Source organism: Sceloporus occidentalis, unplaced genomic scaffold (assembly GCF_023333645.1).
Source record: "Sceloporus occidentalis isolate IW3139 unplaced genomic scaffold, rSceOcc1.0.p SCAF_3, whole genome shotgun sequence".
Classification (NCBI taxonomy): domain Eukaryota; kingdom Metazoa; phylum Chordata; class Lepidosauria; order Squamata; family Phrynosomatidae; genus Sceloporus; species Sceloporus occidentalis.
The window spans coordinates 196,714,430-196,736,117 of NW_028316983.1; the positions used below are offsets into that span (position 1 = coordinate 196,714,430).

Here is a 21,688-nt window from a genome sequence, read left to right on the forward strand (position 1 = left end):
ATAGATGGATCCAGGGGTATCCATGTTGGCCACATAGCAAAGTACATTAACATCCACAAAACAGTGGCGCGGGACAGACCGTCCAAAAAGAATGATCTCCTGGTGCCTAGCTTTGGTCCGTGGGGAAGCCACAGCCTCCAGACCGTGGGACTTCCCCACAGAACAAAAAGAACCCTCAAAAAGCGGGTTCTTTTTGTGCTGCGATTATGATGCTGCAGTGCGCCAATGGTGCACTCACAATGTCATAATGGCACCACGATGTGTGGATGCTAGGCATCCATCACATAATGAGGGTGGTGCCCATCTGTACAGGACGCCGCCATTTTGATGTCCTCATCACGTGCGAGAGGCGTCTAGAAGAGCAGCTCCTCGCACGTGACGAGGGCGTCCTATCATGCCCATCTGGACTGGGCCAGTGATACCTTTATTGGGACAACCAAAATGCAGAAAAAATATACATTGCAAACTTTTGATGGTCCACTGGTTTCTTCATCAGGCAAAGGTGTTAAAAAAAAATCATACAGGAGATAGAAAAATATGACAATGTTAGTCACAGGCCTGCATTTTGTCAAGATGTTGTTGCTGCTCTCAGTTAAGATGGTGTGGAGGGATTTCCACGATAGACAGAGAACTGATTCACAAACACATGCACTGCACCCTAAAAAAATTGCATCTGCTAAGCCTAATGTGTCAAGCAGCTTCCAAGAAAGGTTATTATTTAAATTAACTCCTAGGCATATTGAACATTTTCTTCTTGTTGTTAACTGCCTTTGAGTCAACTCCATGACAACACTGTGGATGAGATATCTTCAAGACCCTCTGACCTCCACTGCTCAGCTATTGAGTTCAGCTATCTGGTTGTGCTCTTTCTATTACTTTATTATTATTATTATTATTATTATTATTAACCTTTATTTATAAAGCGCTGTAAATTTAAAACTTTCTACCTTTCCTAGCATTATTGTCTTTTCCAGTGTGTTGTGCCTTCTCATGATGTGGCCAAAGTACAACAGCCTCAACCTTGGCTTCCAGGGAGATTTCAGGCTTAATCTGTTCAAGGACTCACTTATTTGTCTTTTTGGCTGTCCCTGGTATTCTAAGCACTCTTCTTCAGCAGCACATCTCAAATGAATTTTCTTCTTATCCACTTTTTCCACTGTTTAACAGTGAATACAATGGGACATTTCCCAGTGAGGGGGAATACAATGGCTTGAACTTTAGGATCTTGTCTAATTCTTTCATGGCTGCCCTTCCTGTTCCTGGTCTTTTTATTTCTTGACTGAAGTCTCCATTCTGATCATCGCTGGATCAGAAACAATTTAACTACAGTGGGACCTTGTTATCCACTGGGTTTGGTTCCAGGACCTCTGTGGATAACAAAATGCATGGATGCTCAAGTCCCATTAATACAATGTAATAGCAAAATGGTGTCCTATAAAATAGCAAAACCCAAGTTTGCTATTTGGAATTTACACTTAAAAAAAATATATTTTCAAGCCGTTGATGCTTGAATCCATGGATAAAAAATGTGCAGAAAAGGAGGGCCAACTGTCTTTCCATTTCCTCATTGTCTAGGCTGGATTTACATAGCTCAGTGGTCCCCAAACTGTGCCCTTTAAGTGATTTTGGACTTCTTCTCCCAGACGCCTCAGCCATGTTGGCCAAAATCCAAAATCCCTTAAAGAGCACATTTGGGGACCACTGATGAAGATCCTCCCTGGCCATTCTTTCCATTTTCTTTATGTTGGGAGCTTTGCCCTTCCATTGACCTGAAGACTGGGGGCTTAAACACTCTTAAGGCAACCGATCCTGTCTGATCTTGGAAACTAAGCAGGGCCAGCTATGGCTAGTACTTGGATGGAGATTGGCAACAAATCCCAAGTGTTGTAGGCTACATTTCCAGGGAAGGAATAAACAAAACCACCTCTGAGGAATCCATCCCTCATAGAATAGAATCATAGAGTTGGAAGAGACCCCAAGGGTCGTCCAGTCCAACCCCTGCCATGCAGGAACTCTCAAAGCACTTGACACATGCCCATCCAGCCTCTGCTTAAAGACCTCCAAAGAAGGAGACTCTATCCCTCTTTGAGGGAGTGTTTCACTGTGGAACAGCTCTTACTGTCAGGAAGTTCCTCCTAAGGTTGAGGTGGAATCTCTTTTCCTGTAGCTTGGATCCATTGTTCCGTGCTCTAGTCTCTGGAGCAGCAGAAAATAAGCTTGCTCCATCTTCAATGTGAGACCTCTTCAAATACTTACACAGGGTTAACATATCACCCCTTAACTGTCTCTTCTCCAGGCTAAACATACCCAGCTCCCTTTCCTCATAAGGCATGGTTTCCAGACCTGTCACCATTTTGGCGGCCCTCCTCTGCACACGCTCCAATTTGTCAACATCCTTTTTGAATTGTGGTGCCCAGAACTGGACCCAGTATTCCAGGTGGGGCCTGAGCAATGCAGAATAGAGTGGCACGATGACTTCCCTGAGTCTAGACACTATACTACTGATGGAGCCTATCATCCTGTTGGCCTTTTTTGCTGCTGCATCACACTGTTGACTCATGTTCAACTTGTGGTCTCCTAGAACTCCTGGATCCCTTTCTCACCTAGTCTGGTTCAGCCAGGTGTCCCCCATTCTAAGAAGAGTAGAAGACCCTATGGATTTCATGGGGTGCCCTCCCTTGAAGCACCCCAGGATGCCCTCCCTCCTTGCCCTAAGAGAGACAGGCACTCCGCCCCCTTCAGCCACTCGGGCGCCGCGTGCCTTGCCCTCTGCTGCTGCTGTTTGTGTCGCTGAGGGAAGGAGAGAGCAAGCCAGACTTTGCCCTGGCCCCGGGTTGAGCGAGGACAGCCCTTCATGGCTCAGGTTTCATCTGCCAAGGCTCCTGGGTATAAAGGCAGCCTCCCTCCAGACAGGCACAGCAGTCCCCCTGCCAGTCCCCTGACTAGCAGCCCTCAGCCTCAGCTTGGGCACCTTGGCCCTGACTGCTCCAGGCTCCTTTTGCTGAAGTGCCCAAAGAAGCCCGCCCTTTCTTGGCTGCAAGGGAACCAGGATTCTTCCAGGAGAGTGTGCTTGGAGCCACCTTCAAGAGGGCAATCCAGGTAACGCTGAAATCTGCTTTCCCTACTTCTCCTTATCCCTGGTTCCTCCCTCTCTCCCTCCCCTTGGGGTGCTCTGGAGGAATGGCCACCCCTTTATTAGGACGGAGGGTTTTCTAGAGTTTGGCTCCCCAGCTAAAGGGGAGACTCCCAGAGTTGGAAGAGACCCAAGGGGCCATCCAGTCCAGCCCCATTCTGCCATGCAGAACTCACAATCAAAGCATCCCCGACAGATGACTATCCAGCCTCTGCTTACAGACCTCCAAGAAAGGAGACTCTGCCACTCTCTGAGGGAGTGTGTTCCACTGTCGAACAGCCCTTACTGTCAGGAAGTTCCCCCTAATGTTGAGGTGGAATCTCTTTACTTGTTGCTTGCATCCTATTCTTTGGAGCAGCAGAAAACAAGCTTGCTCCATTCTCAATGTGACACACCTTCAAATATTTAAACAGGACTTTCAACTTAACCGTCCCTTTTTCCAGGCTAAACATACCCAGCTCCCTAAGTCTTTCCTCATAAGGTATGGGTTTTCAGGCCCTTCACCATTTTGGTGGCCCTCCTTTGGACACACTTCCTCATGTGGAGGTGGAATCTCTTTTCCTGTAAAGTGTGTTAAATAATGCCTTTCCTGAAATCAATACTAAAAAGTGGTTGGCTTTGCCAAGATGGCACTTGGACTGAATGTGATTTTCACCGTTGGAGACTCCAGCATTTGTTGTCCCTCTGCATCATGCCTTTGAGCTAAAGGTCCAAAACACATGGCAGAAATAATCCCGTTTGAGACCACTTCAACTGCCCTGGCTCAATGCTAGGGAATCCTGGGAATTATTATTATTATTAAGATTTATTTATACAGCGCTGTAAGTTTGCAGAGCACTGTACATCCAATCAGTTGAGTTAAAATAACAAAATAAAATAAAGACCTGGCAGTGGCATACATTCTACATGGGGCAATTGGAATTAATATATATGAAATCTGGAAACAATAAAACATAATGGCACAGGTTAAAATAAGCATAGGCTCACAGTAATGTATGCTTTGATTGAGATTTCCTGCATGGCAAGGCGGTTGGACTGGATGGCCTTTGTGGTCTCTCCCAACTCTATGATTCTATAATTCTAGTGTCTGGAAACACTACCCTTTTGTGAGACATTTTGTTTTGTGGAACATTTAGCCTTCTCTTGTCAGAGAGCCCTGGTACCTCAATAAACTACAACTCCCAGGATTCCTTAGTACTGAGCCAAGTGGTCTCAAACTGGATGATTTCTGTTGTGTGTTTTGGAACAGACACCCACATTTTAGGTTTTTCTGTGATGTTCACGCTTCGGCAGCCAACATGTGATGGGGAAGTAATTGCTTGTGTAACATAGTGAGCTAATCATAGAGTTGGAAGAGATGGCAAGGGCCATCCACTCCAACCCCCTGCCATGCAGGAAATCTAAATCAAAGCATCCCCAACAGATGGCCATTCAGCTTCTGTTTAAAAACCTCTAAGGAAGGAGATTCCACTACACTCTGAAAGAGTGTGTTCCACTGTCGAACAGCCCTTACTGTCAGGAAGTTCCTCCTAATGTTGAGGTGAAATCTCTTTTCATGTAGCTTGCATTCATTGCTCCTGGTCCTATTCTCTGGAGCAGCAGAAAACAAGCTAGCTCCCTCCTCAATATGACATCCCTTCAAGTATTCATTTGAGCAGTGTTATGATGCCACTCCCCCACAGAAGACACAGTTGTACAACAGCAAAGTAGGCAGAGCATTTGCTTTTGTGCATAGAAACTCCTAGCTTTGAGTCTAGACATCTCCACGTAACAGTTGCGTGAAAGATCTCTGCTGGAAACCTATGGAATGGTGCTCCCAGTCAAAGCATACACTACTAGTTTTTTGTTGTTGTCATGTGCCTTCAAGTCTAGATGTACAAAACAGCCAAGATAACATATTTATTCCTGAGGGTTTTTTTGCATGCTCATTTCTGACTTCAAAATGCTCACGCTAATTGCAAGAACATATATTTGCCCATGCACAAAGGTATACGTTTGGTCTCATACCATTGTAATATAATGGCTTTATTTTCATGTAATGAGCATAATGTTCAGCATCTTGGGCACATGTGGGAAACAACTGTACATAAACCATGCAAGAAAGCCAAACCAATCAAAACCTGTAATTTATAATGAACTCTGCTGTTAAGTACCACAGAGATCTGTATTATGGCATGCATTGTTAATGCAAAGTTTTCCCCATTTCTTTTGTCTTTCAGGTGCCCTTGCATAAGTCTTGCTTCTTGGTACTCCAAAGTACCATCGCCATGGCATCAGTGCCCTCAGCTGGCTGCCTTGTGGCCAAGAACCAATACTACCGAAGTAAGTTTCCTGCTTTAAAATTGAAGAAAACTAACAAGATCTCAAGACTTGTCTGTTTTTGTATAAAGAGAATAAGATGAGTAGTACCCATATACTGTGAAATGTTTTAGTATTTATGTTCAGGATTTATGTTCGCAACCCAAAGTGGTGCAAGCAAGAAATGTCTTTAGTATACCCTCAGTTTGTTCAGTTTACTAACATCTTTTAGTGCTTTTAAAAATTGTATTTGTAATCCATTTCAAGACACTGAAATGTATGTTATATCTCTGTGATTTACACACATGGATCTGGTTTCAGTAACTAATTCAGATGCCATTTATTGCGTGGGCACTAGTATAAATATTCTATGAATACACCCTTCTTCCCATAAACAGTAATACAACCACACATATCTGCATTGCCACTTTTAACATTAAGAAAAAAGACATATTTGTTTCAGCACTTAAGTGGATGGATAGCTGAGTTGCTAGACTGACAGACCCTCCCTTGAACTGGTGCTTCCCCAACCCAGTTTCCCCAGCAGTTGCTTGAGTTGTCTGTTCCTAACTATAATTCTGTTGATATTATATAAATGGACCATACAGCACCTTTGAGACCGTGTGAAAGAAACTGTAGCATGAGTTTTTGCAGACTTGGTCTACTCCGTCAGATGCATGAAGTTCATTCCATGTGTCTGAGGGAGTAGACCAAGTCTATGAAATCTCATGCTACAACCTCTTTCTCACAGTTAGTCTCAAAGGTGCTACAAGATCCCTTTGCATACTGTTTTTCTGGACAAAAAGACCATGTCTCTGAATTACAATGAGGTTTGAATGACTCTAAAAGGAGAAAGCTTTAATCTTAAAACAATTATATTAATCTAATTCTTATTTGAATGCATGGAATATATTTTACTACAGTATATTAATTAATTCCTTTCTCATATAAAGCTAGTGCTTTCCTTCTGTCAAATGAGTTGGCATATGATAACAGAGCAGTGAAAGACTAGGCCTTGATTGAAGACTGGGCATAGCATATATTTTAGCCATATTTCTTATCCTTTGAAGAGTGTCAGTTTTTCCATTGTAACATACAAAATATTGATGTACTGTGTTACAGATGGAGAGAATGTCATATACAGATCCTTTTAAAACACTGGAAGAAAAATGTTGCCTCCCTCACTTTTACAAATGTAATGTATATTTTATTTTTCACACACAGCACGTCTAAATTCTGACTCCAGTGTTTCTTCAAGCAGTTCATCTTGCTGTTCTGAACCTGTGACCTTCTCAGACCAAGAAAAACACTTCCATGGTATTGTGGTTCTTTTAAAATTATTTGCTATAATTGGAATAATTGAGTGTACTTTGTGGGAATCATTTGTACGTTTAATCCCCATACATTTTCTGTGAAGCTAAAATATGCTTTGATTTCCCTGATCTTTCTCATTCACTAACGTTAGTAGCCTTTTTGTGATCCTGGAGTTTTATTACTCACCTATTTATTAACACTGTGTTATGTACATTTGTAGGTTTACCTGAAGTATTTGAAAAATGTTGGTGGATAAAAAGCTTTTTCCACTGTGAGTCTGCACCTCAGAATGTAGGCAGGAAAGCCTTATCAGCCAGCAGGTAAGAGTTGCTTCTTTTCTAAGAAACACAATTTCATTTGAATTAACATTTTTCTGGATTTAGGGGAGTCTCTTGTGAATATGACAGCTTTTATATTAAATCTAGAATTGTAGAGATTAACTCAGCTAAAATTATCCTCAGAACAGACATACAGAATTTGATTCAGAGTACTGACATGCGGAGTTCTTTTTGCATTTGGGGAAGGAGACAGGGCAGCAGTTTTTGAGATACCTTTTACTGTTTTCCTGAAAAACAGTTTTGGAGAACTGTGGGATTCTCCTTAGGAGCATGAGAGAGAGGAAGCAGGACAATGGGGAGAATCATCACATTCCCATGCCCTGCCTTTTGGAGCAAGCTTCTCCTTAATCCTGGTGTCTTCCATGAATGGAAGAGGCCTTGCTTTTGTGAAATGTTCAATCTGGATCCAGCCCAGAATTTTGGAAACATAACTCTTGTTGAAATATTTAGTCAGGGGAGATGAATACAAGGACAGACCCTATTGATGCTGGTGGTACTATGCTAGAGTAAATAGTCATCATTGTCAAAATCTTTGGTTATGTTGGCACATCATACCACACAACAAGGGTGGGAATCCTGTGTCCCTATATATACTGTTGGACTGCAAGTCCCACAAGCTATTGTTATAGTTCAGCAGTATCTGTAGGGCTACATGATTCCAACCCTAACATAAAATAATGACAAACTTGGAAATTGTCACATATTTTGAATGATTGCCATTGATATGAACTAAACAACCACAGCTTCATTTTTTAAATAAGTACCGCTGTTAGTGTGCTTATAATGGATATCCAAGAAATGTATTTGCTTCTCTCCCTATTATTTAAAATCATGCTTGCTTTGGTACTTTAAGCTGTTATTTGTATACAAACCACATTGCCATAGTTTATATGCTTTGAGAACTTTGGTTTGCAGAAACTCTCTTTTTTTAGTATAAATATGAGCACAAATCTACAGCAAGCTACTGTTAATATGCAAAGGCATGTTGTGTTCATCAGTTCCATTTTTTTAATTCACCTTTCCTCTAGTACAGTCGAGGCCAAGATTGAAACTGGATTAACTTTATGTGTAGTTCTAGTTTCTACCAACATTTGACAACAATTCTTTGTATTGCTCCTAATTTATTGGATTTCTTTTATCTCTTGACAGTGCAAACAGCTGACTTCAACATCAAGCTGAATGTTTTTATATGACTTCACAAACAGAGACATTTCTTGAAATGCATTTCCCCATGTGAAGAAAGTACACTGCTTGAAATTTCAGTTGCAAGAGAAGGAGCTATCCACAGCTTATTCATAAGGCAATCATCATTTCAACTTACTATGCCTGATGCAGAGTTCTTGATAGTGAACAGGTGTATTCAGTTTCATAATGACTCTTACATATTATTGGAAGAAATGGAAATGAAAACTCTTGTTGTGTCTTCTAATTACCTACAGTTTCCTTTGCTAAACTGAGAAGCTTCTATAGGTGGGTCAAATGATTCAAGGTTATTCCATCTTAATGCCAAGCATAGTGTTTCTTTCTTTAACAATAAATGAGGCGCTTTACAGACTGCCCAAAAGGGCGGTCTGAAAAGCCTCTTCATTTGCTGTATGGAGGAGCCTCAGCAGCCAAACCGCGTGGCTCCTCCACGCAGCAAAAAGAAGCTGCAAAATGCAGCTTCTTCTTGCAGTGCGCTAATGATGCTGCAAGGTGCCAATGGCGCACTTGCAGCATCATTAGCGCCCCACAACGTGTGGATGCTAGGCATCTGCGACGTCAAGATGGCAGCGCCCGTGTAGAACGGGCACCTCCATTTTGTACGCGCTGAGCGCATACTAGGGTTAGGGGCATCCGGAAAGGACGCCCCTATCTAACCCTAGTATGTGCTGAATGGGCCTATGTTTAGTTAGATGTGCTGTTTCCATGCTTGGGATTTAAATGAACTTTGTTAAGAAATGTCAAACACATGTTTATAACTACTGTTTATTAAAGTTGGGAAGGAAACTTGTTAAAGCTTGATTTAACAAAGGCTGTAAGTTTGTTTTTAAAGAAAGAAATTGCACATACTCGCATGGATTACATGGAAGGAGTAGCTTTGATTTCTATGTACTAACTTCAAAAAATATGTAAACCTAATCTTACCACATGATGAATACCACATACTGTATGTAAATTTAGGATTACCATATGATGTGGCTGCTATTCAGACCTGCACTACGTAACATCTTTGTGCTGTAACTATTTTTGTTGTTATAGTTGACATGATTTTATTTTTCTTGTATACTTTAAAAACATTGGCCACATAACATTTTGTATTGCCATGTAACTTCCTTAAGTTGCAATATGCTTGTTATTTCCATTATTCTACTGACCATGCCTAGATGTATGATTATTTGAAACAGAAAAAAATAGTGGGGGAAATGTATGTAGGGCAGGTAAAATAGTACAAGATAGATACCTATAAATAGAGAAAACCGGTTTTAATTTGTGGATTTGCCTTACTTCACTTTGTACATCCTTCTCTGTGTAACCATTTTGCATTGTGCTATCAGAGCAATTTCTTAATGTACAGAATTAACTATTTTTTTACTAAGTTTTGTATTAATAAAGCTTAATAAATATGCTTTTGGATCATTTGTTATGAACAGCGAGAAGCCATTCATAATACAGTCGGCTTTTCTTATACATGGATTTTTTATACACAGATTCAAGCATCCACAGTTTCAAAATGTTCAAAAAAAGTATAAATTTCAAATATCAAATCTCGATTTTCCATTTTTTTTTATAAGGGACACCATTATGCTATGTCATTATATTTAATGGGACTTGAGCATCCACAGAGTTTGTTATCCATGGGGGATCTTGAAACCAAACCCCAGCGTATAACAAGGGTCCACTGTAAACATATACCGGTCAGGGCTTCTTTAAACACATTTGCATGTATCATATTGTTTGCCTAAACATATGTAAGTATGGATTTACTGTTTTTAATTGCAAACTAGCCTTTTCCTACAACTAATTTGTAAAGACCCCAAACAATCAACCAGGAGTCAAGGATCACTGAATGTAATGTGTCACAGTTTGAAATGCTAAGTAGTCTAAAGTATGATCAAAACATTCTTTTACACTTACTTGTCCAATGGGAAAATACAGCTGTCAAAAGGATTTCATATGATTTCTGTTCAAACTGTTTGAAGGGCTGTTTGGATCAATAATACAATTCACAAATTGGAAGGACAAAATGAAACAAAAGAAAGAATAAATGACTGGTTATATTTTTATAGTTATGTACACAAGATTCAGTTTATTATGAAATAATAAGAAGGCATCTTCATTGCACTGAATCAAGGGAAAAACCTTCTTCATTAACAGATAGGATAGAAACAAATATAGAAAGTGAATGAGTTTGCTGCCAGTGAAAATTACATAAATAACAACAAACGAAAGAACTTCAAATCAGCCCTGTAAGTTTATATCTTGCATTTGCTTTTCTAACAAGAGAACTAACCTATCTCTCCCTGAGAAATCCATATACCAAATTCAATGTCATATTTTTACTAGTTCTTGTGCTGTTATTGCAAAATCATTAAAGAAAGACAGTATCGGTTTTTGAAAATGATATGTTCATCTTGGATAGAGGAGAAATTGATTATGAATGCACTGAGACAGATTTAAAATACTACCAAATGCACTATTACCACCTCTGAATTATAGAAATGCCTTAGGAAGGCACCCTTCCTAAATCAATGCACATACCTTTGCTGCTAGGGTAGTATAATATAATAGAAAGCAAAAAAAGAGTTGGGAACCAAGCAGTACACAAAGGCCTCACATCTCTCTGATAACAACAACAACATAACAACAAAATGCTGCAAACTCTGTGGCATGATGTTATCGGACTGTGAGTTTCTTCATCTGTCCCCTACTCTGCTTTTTTGTAGTCTCAGGAAATTTGTATATATGACCATTACAGCAAAGGAGAAATGGGATTGCTGATTTTAGTGGTAGTGGTGTCTTGATTACAATCAAGGCACAGTAGTTATTGTGCTATGTGAATCTTGTGCTTGTAGGGCCTGAAACCTACAAAATTTACAAAGGCATAAACAATAGCACAAATATGTAGTAGCTACCAACAGTCTTGCATTTACAGATGTTTGTCCATTTGGTAACATACAGATAATAAACTGCTTGTTTACATGATACTAGTGAAACTGAAGAACATGCTATAGAAAGGGAAACATGGGGTTCTCCAGATGATGTCTGACTGCTACTCTCATCCTCCTTCACCACTGACTATGCTGACAAAGTCAGGTGATACTTCAAGTTCATCACCTAGAGAGCCAAACATCCCCCTTGCCTGCTACAGAATGTGATAAATAGTAAAAATAAGAAATATACTACTTATAGATGTGTATTGGTAGATTTACACATACTTTTATTATGTCAAAGTATTTTGAGTTATTTTTTGTGCTCCCTGCCTCCATTCACCCGCCACAAATAAAAACAGGCTTCATGTCCAGTTTATAGGCAAATGAATGTTATAAAGCATCACACACACACACGCACACACACAATGAAATGATAGAAATACTTTATGGTAGAGTATCAATATTTTGCATTGTTGGATAGGAAGATTTCCCACATGTGCCTTTTGTGTGGTATTGGGTGTCATGAATAAGAAAATGTGGATTTTGGTGTACCAGAAATGTGTTTCTATCCAACCTAAATCACAAGAAAGGAACTAAAAATAGGCTTGTTTGGCTATAAAACTAAAACATTTATATAAAGGGAAAAAGAAGGAGGGTTGTAGTTTTGGATTGTTTAATTTAGTCAGATTAATAAATCATCAAAATCATGCACAATGCAAACTTATACATGTCTAGTCAGGCATAAATACAAGTGTGGTCAATGAGGTTTACTCCCAAATAATTGGTAATTGACAGACATTGGTGTAAAACACACTGCAAAAATGATCCAGTTTGAGACCATTTTATCTGCCCTGGGTCAATGCTAGGGAATTCTTAGAACTTTAGTTTTGTGAGATATTTAGCCTTCTCTGTCAGCAAGCTTTGATGTCACAATAAACTACAAATCCCAGGGTTTCCTAGCACTGAGCCAGGGCAGTTAAAGCAATCTCAAACTGGATTAGTTCTGCAATGTGTTTTGGGCCTTATATTAGCTAAAAGTCACAGTGCATTAACACGATGACACATTTCCCACCTATGTTCATTATTTTAATATAATTATTTGTAAAATGGTGACAGACATCATTTTCGAAGAGGATTTCTCCCTTCACTTTCACAGAAAATAAAATATCTCTTCTAAAATGTACCCACTACAACCTAACCGTGCAATTCTAGATATGTTTATCCACATGGACTAAGGCAGGAAAAACAACATATTAACTGCTCACCAGAGCCATTTTATTCATATGCAAATTAATTTATGAATTAAAATTAATGTGATGAATTATTAAACAATACAATTTGTTGTGAGCTGGTGTGGTGTAGTGATTTGAGCTATGACTCTGGAAACCAGGGTTGAATCCCTGCTCAGCCATGGAAACCCTCTGGCTGACCTGGGACATATTACACTCAGGCTCACAGAAAGGCAAAGACACCCTGATGCCCACCCCCTTGAAAAAAATCTGCCAAGAAAATCGCATGATAGGTTTGTCTTAGGATGGTCATGAGTTGAGGACACACAACAACAAAGACACACAATAGCAAAAGCACATTTTTTAATCAACCAAGATACCTTAAATTGAGTGATATTCCTACTAATTAGGCATTCTTTTACCTCCAAAAAAAGCAATATTGATTAATATTGTGCTGTAAAGCAGCAACCTCTGGAATGTACACTGACTAGTACACTATTAAAGTTTGCCTCAGAGTACTGCTTGTTGCAGTCAGAAAGTTCAGAGTTTTTTCTCCCATGTGCCCTTTCCAGCAGAAACCTTGGTCACCTAATTTTATAACACCTATACCCGCTATTAGGAGAATGCATTCTGAGAGCATTGCATTTCATCTCTGAAAATTAGATCCAATTACTTGACTGTGTCCTCAATGACTTTTGCACTGTATCTGAAGGTTATGTCTTTTCCAGAAGTGTTCTGTATTGTCACATGTCACGTGAGCTGTTACTGAAGCAGCAATCTGTTTGATAAAAAAACACTGGTCTAGACAATTCATTTCTAAGTATATTAGATATGAAGTAAACTCTAAGGCCCCAGTCTAGTCAAAGTATCATTACTATCCAGAAGATGTTTCAAAATGATAAGGGTTTACCAACAGAGGCAGTTTTAAGATGCTATCTACTCTAAACAAAATTCAAGAACTGTGTTGCCTGAACCTAGTGGCCCACACATCTGGCTGGGGATGATGGAAGTTGTAATCCAATTTTTATCATTTCTTCTGGAGGGCATTTGGTTGGGGAAGAGCACAATGTCCCATTTTTTTTGAGAAGAAAAGACTGAAAAACTTAATCTTTTGCCTCATCAATTTGCAGAATAAAGAATATAAACATTCTACTATTCACAAAACGGTGCCCATCCATGGTGTTATATTCGTCTGATAAAGTGAACTTCTTATCCATAAGTTCTTATGTTATAAGAATTATCTATTCTTTATGGTAAGAGTTGACAACTGTGGGAGGCTAACGGGTGGCATTAGATCCCCAGGAGACCTTGGAAGACTGCACACCCCATACTCCCTGGAGGGCATTTCGCTTTAGAATAGTGGTTCTCAGTATTTGGTTCTCCAGATGTTTTGAACTTCAGCTTGCAGAATCTCTGTCCATTAGCCAAGCTGGCCGGGATTTCTGGGAATTGAATTGAAATTTAAAACAGTGGAAAAATCAAGTTTGAGTACCACTTCTAAAATTCCTCTCCTGGACTTCAAATGGCAGGGAGGGAATGTGGTATATCAAATGCTTTGGGCCTTAAGGAATGCTATATACATATGAATTGGGCTCAGATACTGTGTCTCTGTTGGCAGCAGAGGCTAAAGAGAGTCAGTGTTCGATGGCCTTGAGGGCATCTAGTAGGCTCCCATAGTGGTGGCCAAAGCAGTGGGACAAGAGGAGGTCCTTATGTTGGTTGAAGAGATGGGGATAAGGGAAAGCCCTCATTCTTGGTGATAGCACTGAAATTTGTGGAAGTCTTTACATATGGTGATCACAGAGATTTAGGTAGAACTTTACATCTGGGAAGAAAAATGGTGGAATAAGGGGCAGAGCCTCATAGAAATCATCTGAGGGCCAAAAGGGTCTGGGGGCCACAGAAATGGGCTTAAGGGGCCTCATGAAGCCCATGGGCCACACTTTTCCTATTCCTATTTTAAGATTATAATAGGCTTTGCCATTTTTGTGCTTTATTCTAACACAGTGAAATAACCTTCTCACAATGTATGTTTCCTTATGCCACCCTTCCCTTGAATTAGGTGAAAGGCATGTATGTGTTAAGGACACCTGCAATGGAGCTAGACTTTGGGAGAGTTACTGTTTTGACTACATTACATAGAATTCCTCCCAACACAGCTAATGGCTATCCTAACAAGAGATTCTGGGATCCTTAGGCCCAAATAGTAACTTTTCCAAGCACACTGAGAAACTATGTTATATTTTTCCTGTGAATACATTTGCAAGTTGCAGAAGCCTATGTGGAGCCTGTATGCACTATTCAAGTATGAGCAGAGCCATGATATAGTTCAGTTCAGTTCAGTTATTTATATCACATCCCCCTCCCCCACCAGGTCTGGGACTCGAAGCAGCTTACAACATGGTTAAAAAAACATATACAACTAACAATACCCTAAATTATAATATTAATATAATTATATTGATTTTCCTTTTTTAAAAAGGAGGGAATTAAAAGTGATTTTGAAAACACATCAGGAAAAAATAGGGGAAGGACAGTGGCCCTTCTTAAATGCCTCCTCCTTGGCAGCCAGTTTAGTTGCACAAAACCTGCCCTCCAAAAAAACATATTTGCCTGTCTCTTGAGGGACAAGAGGATGTGGGCCAGCTTAATCTCCCTTAGAAAGGAGTGCTGTAACCTGAGAGTAGTCACCAAGAAGCCCGGGTCTTATGGCCTCAGCAAAGATGTATTAATCCAGAAAGGATATAATTAAGGTTTACATCATTGTGGTCATATCTCCAAGAAAAAGGGGCAGCTGATATGTTAACTCTAACTGTGCAAACACACTCCCAAATATTGGCAAAACCTAGGCTCAAAACTGTATTCAAAACTACTCCCAAACTGAAACATGAATTTTCAGGGCAAGTAGAAGCACATCTAGGACAGATTGAATCTCTATTGCACTGTTCTGGCTTTCAGTTGACAGGGAGCATCTCTGCCTTGTCTGGATAATATTTCATTGTGTTCACCCTTACTCAGTACTTTACTAACACCATTGATTTAAAACCTAACAGCCTCTTCAGAAATGGAAAAGAGAAATCCATTTGGCTGTCATCAGCACATTAGTAGCATCAAACCCCTGAACGTCAGATAATCTCTCCTGGGAATTTCATATATATACTAAACAGTAGCAAAAATCAGATGAAGCAACAACAGTTTATGCTATCCTTTCTAGAGTATGGAGCAGGGGTCGGCAACCTCTGGCCCACGGGCTGGATGCGGCCCGCGGAGGCCTTTCAGCCGGCCCCTGGCTGCTCCTGCCACCGCCACCACCGACGGTTGCAGCTTTTCGCCGCTCTGGACGCCTCCATTTTGGAGAAAAAATGGCAGGGAAGGTCGCGCAAGATTTTGCCGCCATTTTTTCGCCCAAAATGGCGGTGCCCAGGGCTCCGACGGGGGCAGCGGGCCTCTGGGAGGCCCGTTGCCATCGCAGGGGCCCTCCAGGAGGGCTCCAGCGGCATCAGCGGGCCCCTGGGAGGCTCGCTGCCATCGCAGGGGCCCTCCAGGAGGGCTCCGGCAGCGTCAGCGGGCCCCTGGGAGGCCTGTTGCCATCGCTGGGGCCCTCCAGGAGGGCTCCGGCGGCATCAGCGGGTCCCTGGGAGGCCCATTGCTGTCACTGGGGCCCTCCAGGAGGGCTCCAGCGGCGTCAGTGGGCCCCTGGGAGGCCCGTTGCCGTCGCTGGGGCCCTCCAGGAGGGCTCCGACAGCGTCAGCGGGCCCCTGGGAGGCCAGTTGCCATTGCTGGGGCCCTCAAGGAGGGCTCCAGCGGCGGCAGTGGGCCTCTGGGAGGCCCGTTGCCTTCGCTGGGGCCCTCCAGGAGGGCTCCTGCAGCAGCAGCAGGCCTCCCAGAGGCCCGTTGCCTTCACTGGGGTCCTCCAAGAGGGCTTCGGCGGCGGCAGCGGGCCACTGGTGTCAGGGGCCGGCAAAGAGGGGGAGGCCTCCAGTGCTGGCGGTCCCTGCTGGCTCTTTCCCGGCCTCTGACAGGGCCTGGGGCCCCGTCAGGTGCTGGCAAAGAGGAGGTGGCCTGCCCCATTACTTCTTCTGGGGCACGCATGGCTTTTTTCTGGCATGGCTTCCTGCATATGCTGGAAGCTGCACATGACTTGGGCACACTGTACTATGCACACAGTTAAGCTATTTTCCTCTTTGGGGCATGAATGACAGTGGTGTCATAGATTTATGAAATATGGCTTGTTGTGGAAATAAATGGCTAAGCAGGACCAAATTCTTTCACAATTTAGTCCTATGGATATGCCTGAATAATAAAGATACAAATTGTACTCTCTGCCTCTGCAGCTAAAGCAGCATTCCTCTACAATGTTTAAACAAGGTACATTTAGTTCACTTTTTCCAATGTCAGGCATATCTCCAACTATCCTGGGCAGTTATTCTTGCACCTCTGTTGAAAGGTCACAGTGATGTGGCAATGTATCTCTCAATGCTGAGAAGAGCAGAGACCAGCCATGAGATCCAGGGGCTTCCAAGTTAGGGGTGTGGTAATTCCACTCTAATTTTATTGCAGACTTTTATTGCAGAGCTATCCAAGGTAATGAAAACTATTCTCAACTATTCTCTTCAGCACCTTGGATAGATCATTTAAAATTCAGAATGAAGCCCTGATTAGATTCACTGTACTCCTGATGTGGAAGCTACTGGGTACTGCTGCAAAATGGTTTTAGTTACTTCTTTACTATACAGCCAGTGTACTGTAGGGGTTTGAATGTTGGGCTAAGACTTCAGAAGACCAGGGTTTAAACCCAATTTAGTAATGGAAATCCAGTGGGTGATCCTGGGCAAGTCACATTCTCTCAGCCTAGGAGAAAGGCAGTAACCAACCTCTTCTGAAGAAATCTTGCCAAGAAAACGTACCATAGGGTCACCATAAATCAGAATTGACTTGAAAACATGTATCAACAATCAATTCCTTTGCTAATGGTGGAAGCAGCCACCCACTGCATTAAACCACATCCTAGGTATTTGAGCAGCAGAAAAAGGATAACCAAGAGGAGCAATTTATGTAGTTTTTGTCAGGCTAAATTAAACACAAAGGCTCAGTGAATGTGAGAGATCAGTTTTAGATCTCTGTTAACTAAGCTATAGCCACTTAAGGGTGTCTTCACTGTAGCTCAGGCAACTTTATGGAGTGATGTTTTATGAGGATCAATACTTATTATCCTGCTTCTTCCATGTAGGACTTCCTGTTATTCGGCAACCCATGTGAACTCTTTATGGCCACCATATAAAATTGCTGGGAACCGTCTAATTAAAATGATTGTATGTACAGCGCTGTGTAAATTTAAAGCGCTTTATAAATAAAGGATAATAATAATAATAATAATAATAATAATAATAATAAAGCATTACACTGAAATGTCTTTAGAAATATGAGCAAAAAAGCAATGAGAACATATTTACAGTTTTTTTATTAAATGAGCCTCTTTTATCCCCATTTTCCATCTAAATATAACCTCATAATGTAAATCATCCTTTTTTGTTTTATATTTTAAATCAGATTAACATTTGAACAATTGCTGAGCTTCTGGATTAGAGTGTAGTCTTATAGTCCTAGGTAAAACTGTTCATCCCAGCTAATGAAGACTCACTGAACCAAATAAACTTACCTAAGTGTTGATGGACCAAATTCCTATTGATTTATGGGTCTGCTCTGATGGGAATTGTTCTCTGTGTTCATGATGTCTCTGACTATGGCAATTCTATCACAGTTCTTTTCCCCTGACAAGATTTATTCAGAGCATGTTTGCTACTGCCGTCTTCTAAGGCTGAGAGATGTAGCAGGGTAGGCCAAATCACCTCAGGTGCTCCAGTCCTTTTAACTGCAAAATGTCTGCAGGAAGGTTATCATATGGCTGGTTGGTTGTTAACAGCTCAGGGCCTCAAGTGCAACTGCTCAGGGAAATAGGCCAAGGAAAGAGAAAAGCCTCAGGAACAGCTAAACGATGGATGAAAGTGCAGAGGAAGCTGCCAAGCCCCTGCTACGGTCAAGAGGCTTTTTCTAATACAGTGCCAACCCCAGATGGGAAGGCAGCACCCAAGACAAAGCCAGGAAGAGCTGCCAGACACACTTTCTGTAACTGAGGTGAGACCAACAGGAAGGAAGCCAGTTGCACCAAAGACAAGTAGAGTGGAGCAGGTTTGGACAATTAGGTCCTGGACAAACAACACTGCCTTTGCCCAGTGAGACAAGTGGAACCCAACATTGGAGGTCGCAGTTTGAGGTCAGAACAACTCAGGGCAGGACATCTCACTATTAGCTGCCACCAGCCTAGTACCATGCCTTCAACTGGATTACTTCTGGAGGGTCTCCTCTGGGACAAGACCCAGCCTTATCTGGGCCGTCTGTCTGAGAGGCTGTGGCTCATACCTACTAGAAAGGGCCAGATTTTCCACACCTCACTGCATCAGGGTTTCAGGTCCTGCAACCACTGGCTCAGACCTACTCTTTCTGAGTCAGATGTTGGACCCATGGGATGGGATAAATAGGGTTTGTTTATATAATAATAATAAATAAAACTTTTATTTCTTTCCCGCTTCTCTGTTACAAACAATCGGAGTGGCTTATACTTTTAAAAGTTTGAGAGAAACATTGGGAGGGAAGGAGCAAAAGACACAACTTTTCTCCTTTCAACCCTGCCAGCAGGAAATTGGTCAGTCTTAGGAAATGTTGGCATATTCTGACCATACAGTGTTCTGACTTTGCAAGAGTGTTGCCTTGTTGATGTGTATTTTTTCTGACTATAATAAAATAATATTGGAGGCATTTTTTGCTCTGTAGTATTCATTTGGGAAGCTAAATGCCTACAGCTGTCTCACTTCAAAATTTCTTTGAAAAGAAGAATGTGTGGCACAACATTCTGTCCTCTGCACCATGATTTAAAAAATATTTCCAGGCTTAATATATCAGAAATGATGTTCTTCTGGTGCCTGTTTATCAAACCATTTCCTGTATTGCTATGTACTGTATATGCATTATCCTACTTGAGAATATGTTTTTCCCCTGGAAAATGATTAACCATCCATTATGAAGCCAAGCCCTCCCTCCAGTCCATCTGCCTTGGTCCAGGCCTTGGAGGTAGAGAGGAACTGCTGGACCTCTTACCCTTTCCCTCCACCACTTCCTTCTCCTTCTGTGTCATGTCTTTTTAGATTGTAAGCCCGAGGGCAGGGAACCGTCTAACTAAAAAGATTGCATGTACAGCGCTGTGCAAATTTACAGCGCTTCATAAATAAAGGTTAATAATAATAATAAGAAACAGACATTGTAGGTTTTTTCAAAGAACTAGCTGCATTACTCTCTTACAGTGTAAGGGGAAAGGAAGGAATGAAGGAGGAGGGATAAAAAATGTGGCAAAACTGTTAAAATTAATTGGTTTTTATTTCCACATGGCCTTTTGTTGATATAAACCCACTTGTTTAGATGCATTACTGAGAAGTATTAAGGACGCGGTTATAAAGCATATGTATACAGATGTGGAAGTGGGACAGAATGTAAGAGGCACCAGAAAGATGCAAATCATGACCCTTGCCCTAAATTTTCAAAAGGCTGGGCAAGATGATATAGGTCTTTCAGATCTTTACAGTGGTCAGTTATTATTGATGTGTGAAAGCAATAAATCTGCTTACCAGAAGCCAGTTTTCCTGGGTTCAAAACTCTCTCTGATAAGATTCTTTTTGTTATATGGGCAGTAGCGAGGACACTTATATTAATACTGTACATGTAGTGAGTTGCCATTATCTTTGTTCATATTTTACTAATATATTGGAATTTGTGAATATAATTCCATTCAGCAATTTCTCTTTCTAGTCTTCCATTGCAATATCCTTGTTCCTAGTTATTTGCTACATGACACAGTTTTGTTGTTGTTGTTAACAAACACCTTTGTTGTTGAACCCAACTCATGGTGACCCTGTGGATGAGACATCTCTAAGACTCCCTATCTTCCACTGCTCTGCTTATCCACCTCTTACTGTAGTACAGTCAGATCAGAACAAGCATCCATTTCTGATGCACAAAGGAGACGGGGGGTGGGGGGTGGACTTCATTAAACATGGAAGAAATTCATGCTTCCGTTTGCATGTAAAAATAAAGATCATGTGGGCAGAGTCAGGGCTCAGCATCCTGATGACGTTTGTCTTAACTCTGCCCATGGTGCCATGATGGTGCATGCCGCTCTAGACAGTGTGCACCATCATGATGCACCGACAGCGCTGTGTCCAAATGGCGCAGCAGCAAAGAGGCATCATAGAGCCATGCCACCAGGGCTATGGTGCCCTTTGGAGGGCACAAAAAGGAGCAGCTTTTTGCGGCTCCTTTTTGCGCCCTCCAGAGGCTGGATTGGGGCTGTGGCATGAGGTTGCCGTGGCCCTGATCCAGTCAGGAAAGGGGTGGCGAGAGGCAATGTGTACAGGGGTTATGTGTACAACCCCTGAGTCTGAGGAAAGAGCATTATTGGAGGAGAAGGAAAAACATGCTAATAGTAGGGAATATACATTTCTCTTTATGTCCAGTTAGTCTTTCACATACCAACAGCTCTAGCTCTGCTCATTAATGCTGGGTAGCCAGTGAGAGATTAACCTGAAGGGGAGATAGCTCCTGGTAGAAACATTGTTGCCTACTTCTGGGCAAAAGCCATATTTTGTTTCCTCCAGTAACAATACAATGTGAATTCCTTGAGCATAAATTCTCATTGTCTAAGATTGTATCTAGTTGTCACAGAAAGGAAGGAAGGAAGGAAGGAAGGAAGGAAGGAAGGAAGGAAGGAAGGAACGAAGGGTGATCCAGCCTAAGCAAAGTTTACTGGAGATCAGCAGGGTGTAATTCCACCAATTTAGGACAAGGGGTTTATGATACTACTTCCCGTATTTCCAATAAATAAGAAATCCGAGTGATGTTACACCAGCCAGTTGTTCATTGCTGTACCAGTAATGGTTCTCCTGCTGAGCCAAGGGAGTGCCTTACTATAATTAACAATGTATTTTCCTTAGAGCTATTTCAGAGGTAAGGATTAAGAGACTGATCAGCAGACTTGCTCATTGCTTAGTTTATAAAATGAACTATGTTCTACTTCAACCCAAAATTGTTGCTGTAAGCTATGTAAGTCTGTATCTGCAAAACAGGAGTGGTACTTCTGTATTCAGCCCCTTCAAATGCATAGCCAGTAGTATGAGAGGCAGATGGTGCTGTATT

The 21,688-nt window shown here is 41.5% G+C and overlaps 1 protein-coding gene across 1 annotated transcript; it reads left to right on the top strand.

Annotated features, from left to right (window-relative positions):
* The first annotated feature begins 3,017 nt into the window (after positions 1-3,017).
* Positions 3,018-9,707, top strand: PPDPFL (pancreatic progenitor cell differentiation and proliferation factor like). Its single transcript, XM_089518859.1, has 5 exons — positions 3,018-3,099; positions 5,353-5,455; positions 6,656-6,748; positions 6,966-7,065; positions 8,233-9,707. The coding sequence occupies exons 2-5, from the start codon at positions 5,401-5,403 to the stop codon at positions 8,243-8,245; spliced, it is 261 nt and encodes an 86-aa protein (XP_089374985.1). The 5' UTR covers positions 3,018-3,099; positions 5,353-5,400; the 3' UTR covers positions 8,246-9,707.
* The last annotated feature ends 11,981 nt before the right edge of the window (positions 9,708-21,688 follow it).

Bases quoted from the DNA above. Each gene is read 5' to 3' on its own strand.
- PPDPFL (XM_089518859.1), top strand. From the start codon at position 5,401: ATGGCATCAGTGCCCTCAGCTGGCTGCCTTGTGGCCAAGAACCAATAC. The intron at 5,456-6,655 runs GTAAGTTTCCTG...TTTCACACACAG, and splicing joins CAAGAACCAATACTACCGAA to CACGTCTAAATTCTGACTCC. The intron at 6,749-6,965 runs GTATTGTGGTTC...GTACATTTGTAG, and splicing joins CCAAGAAAAACACTTCCATG to GTTTACCTGAAGTATTTGAA.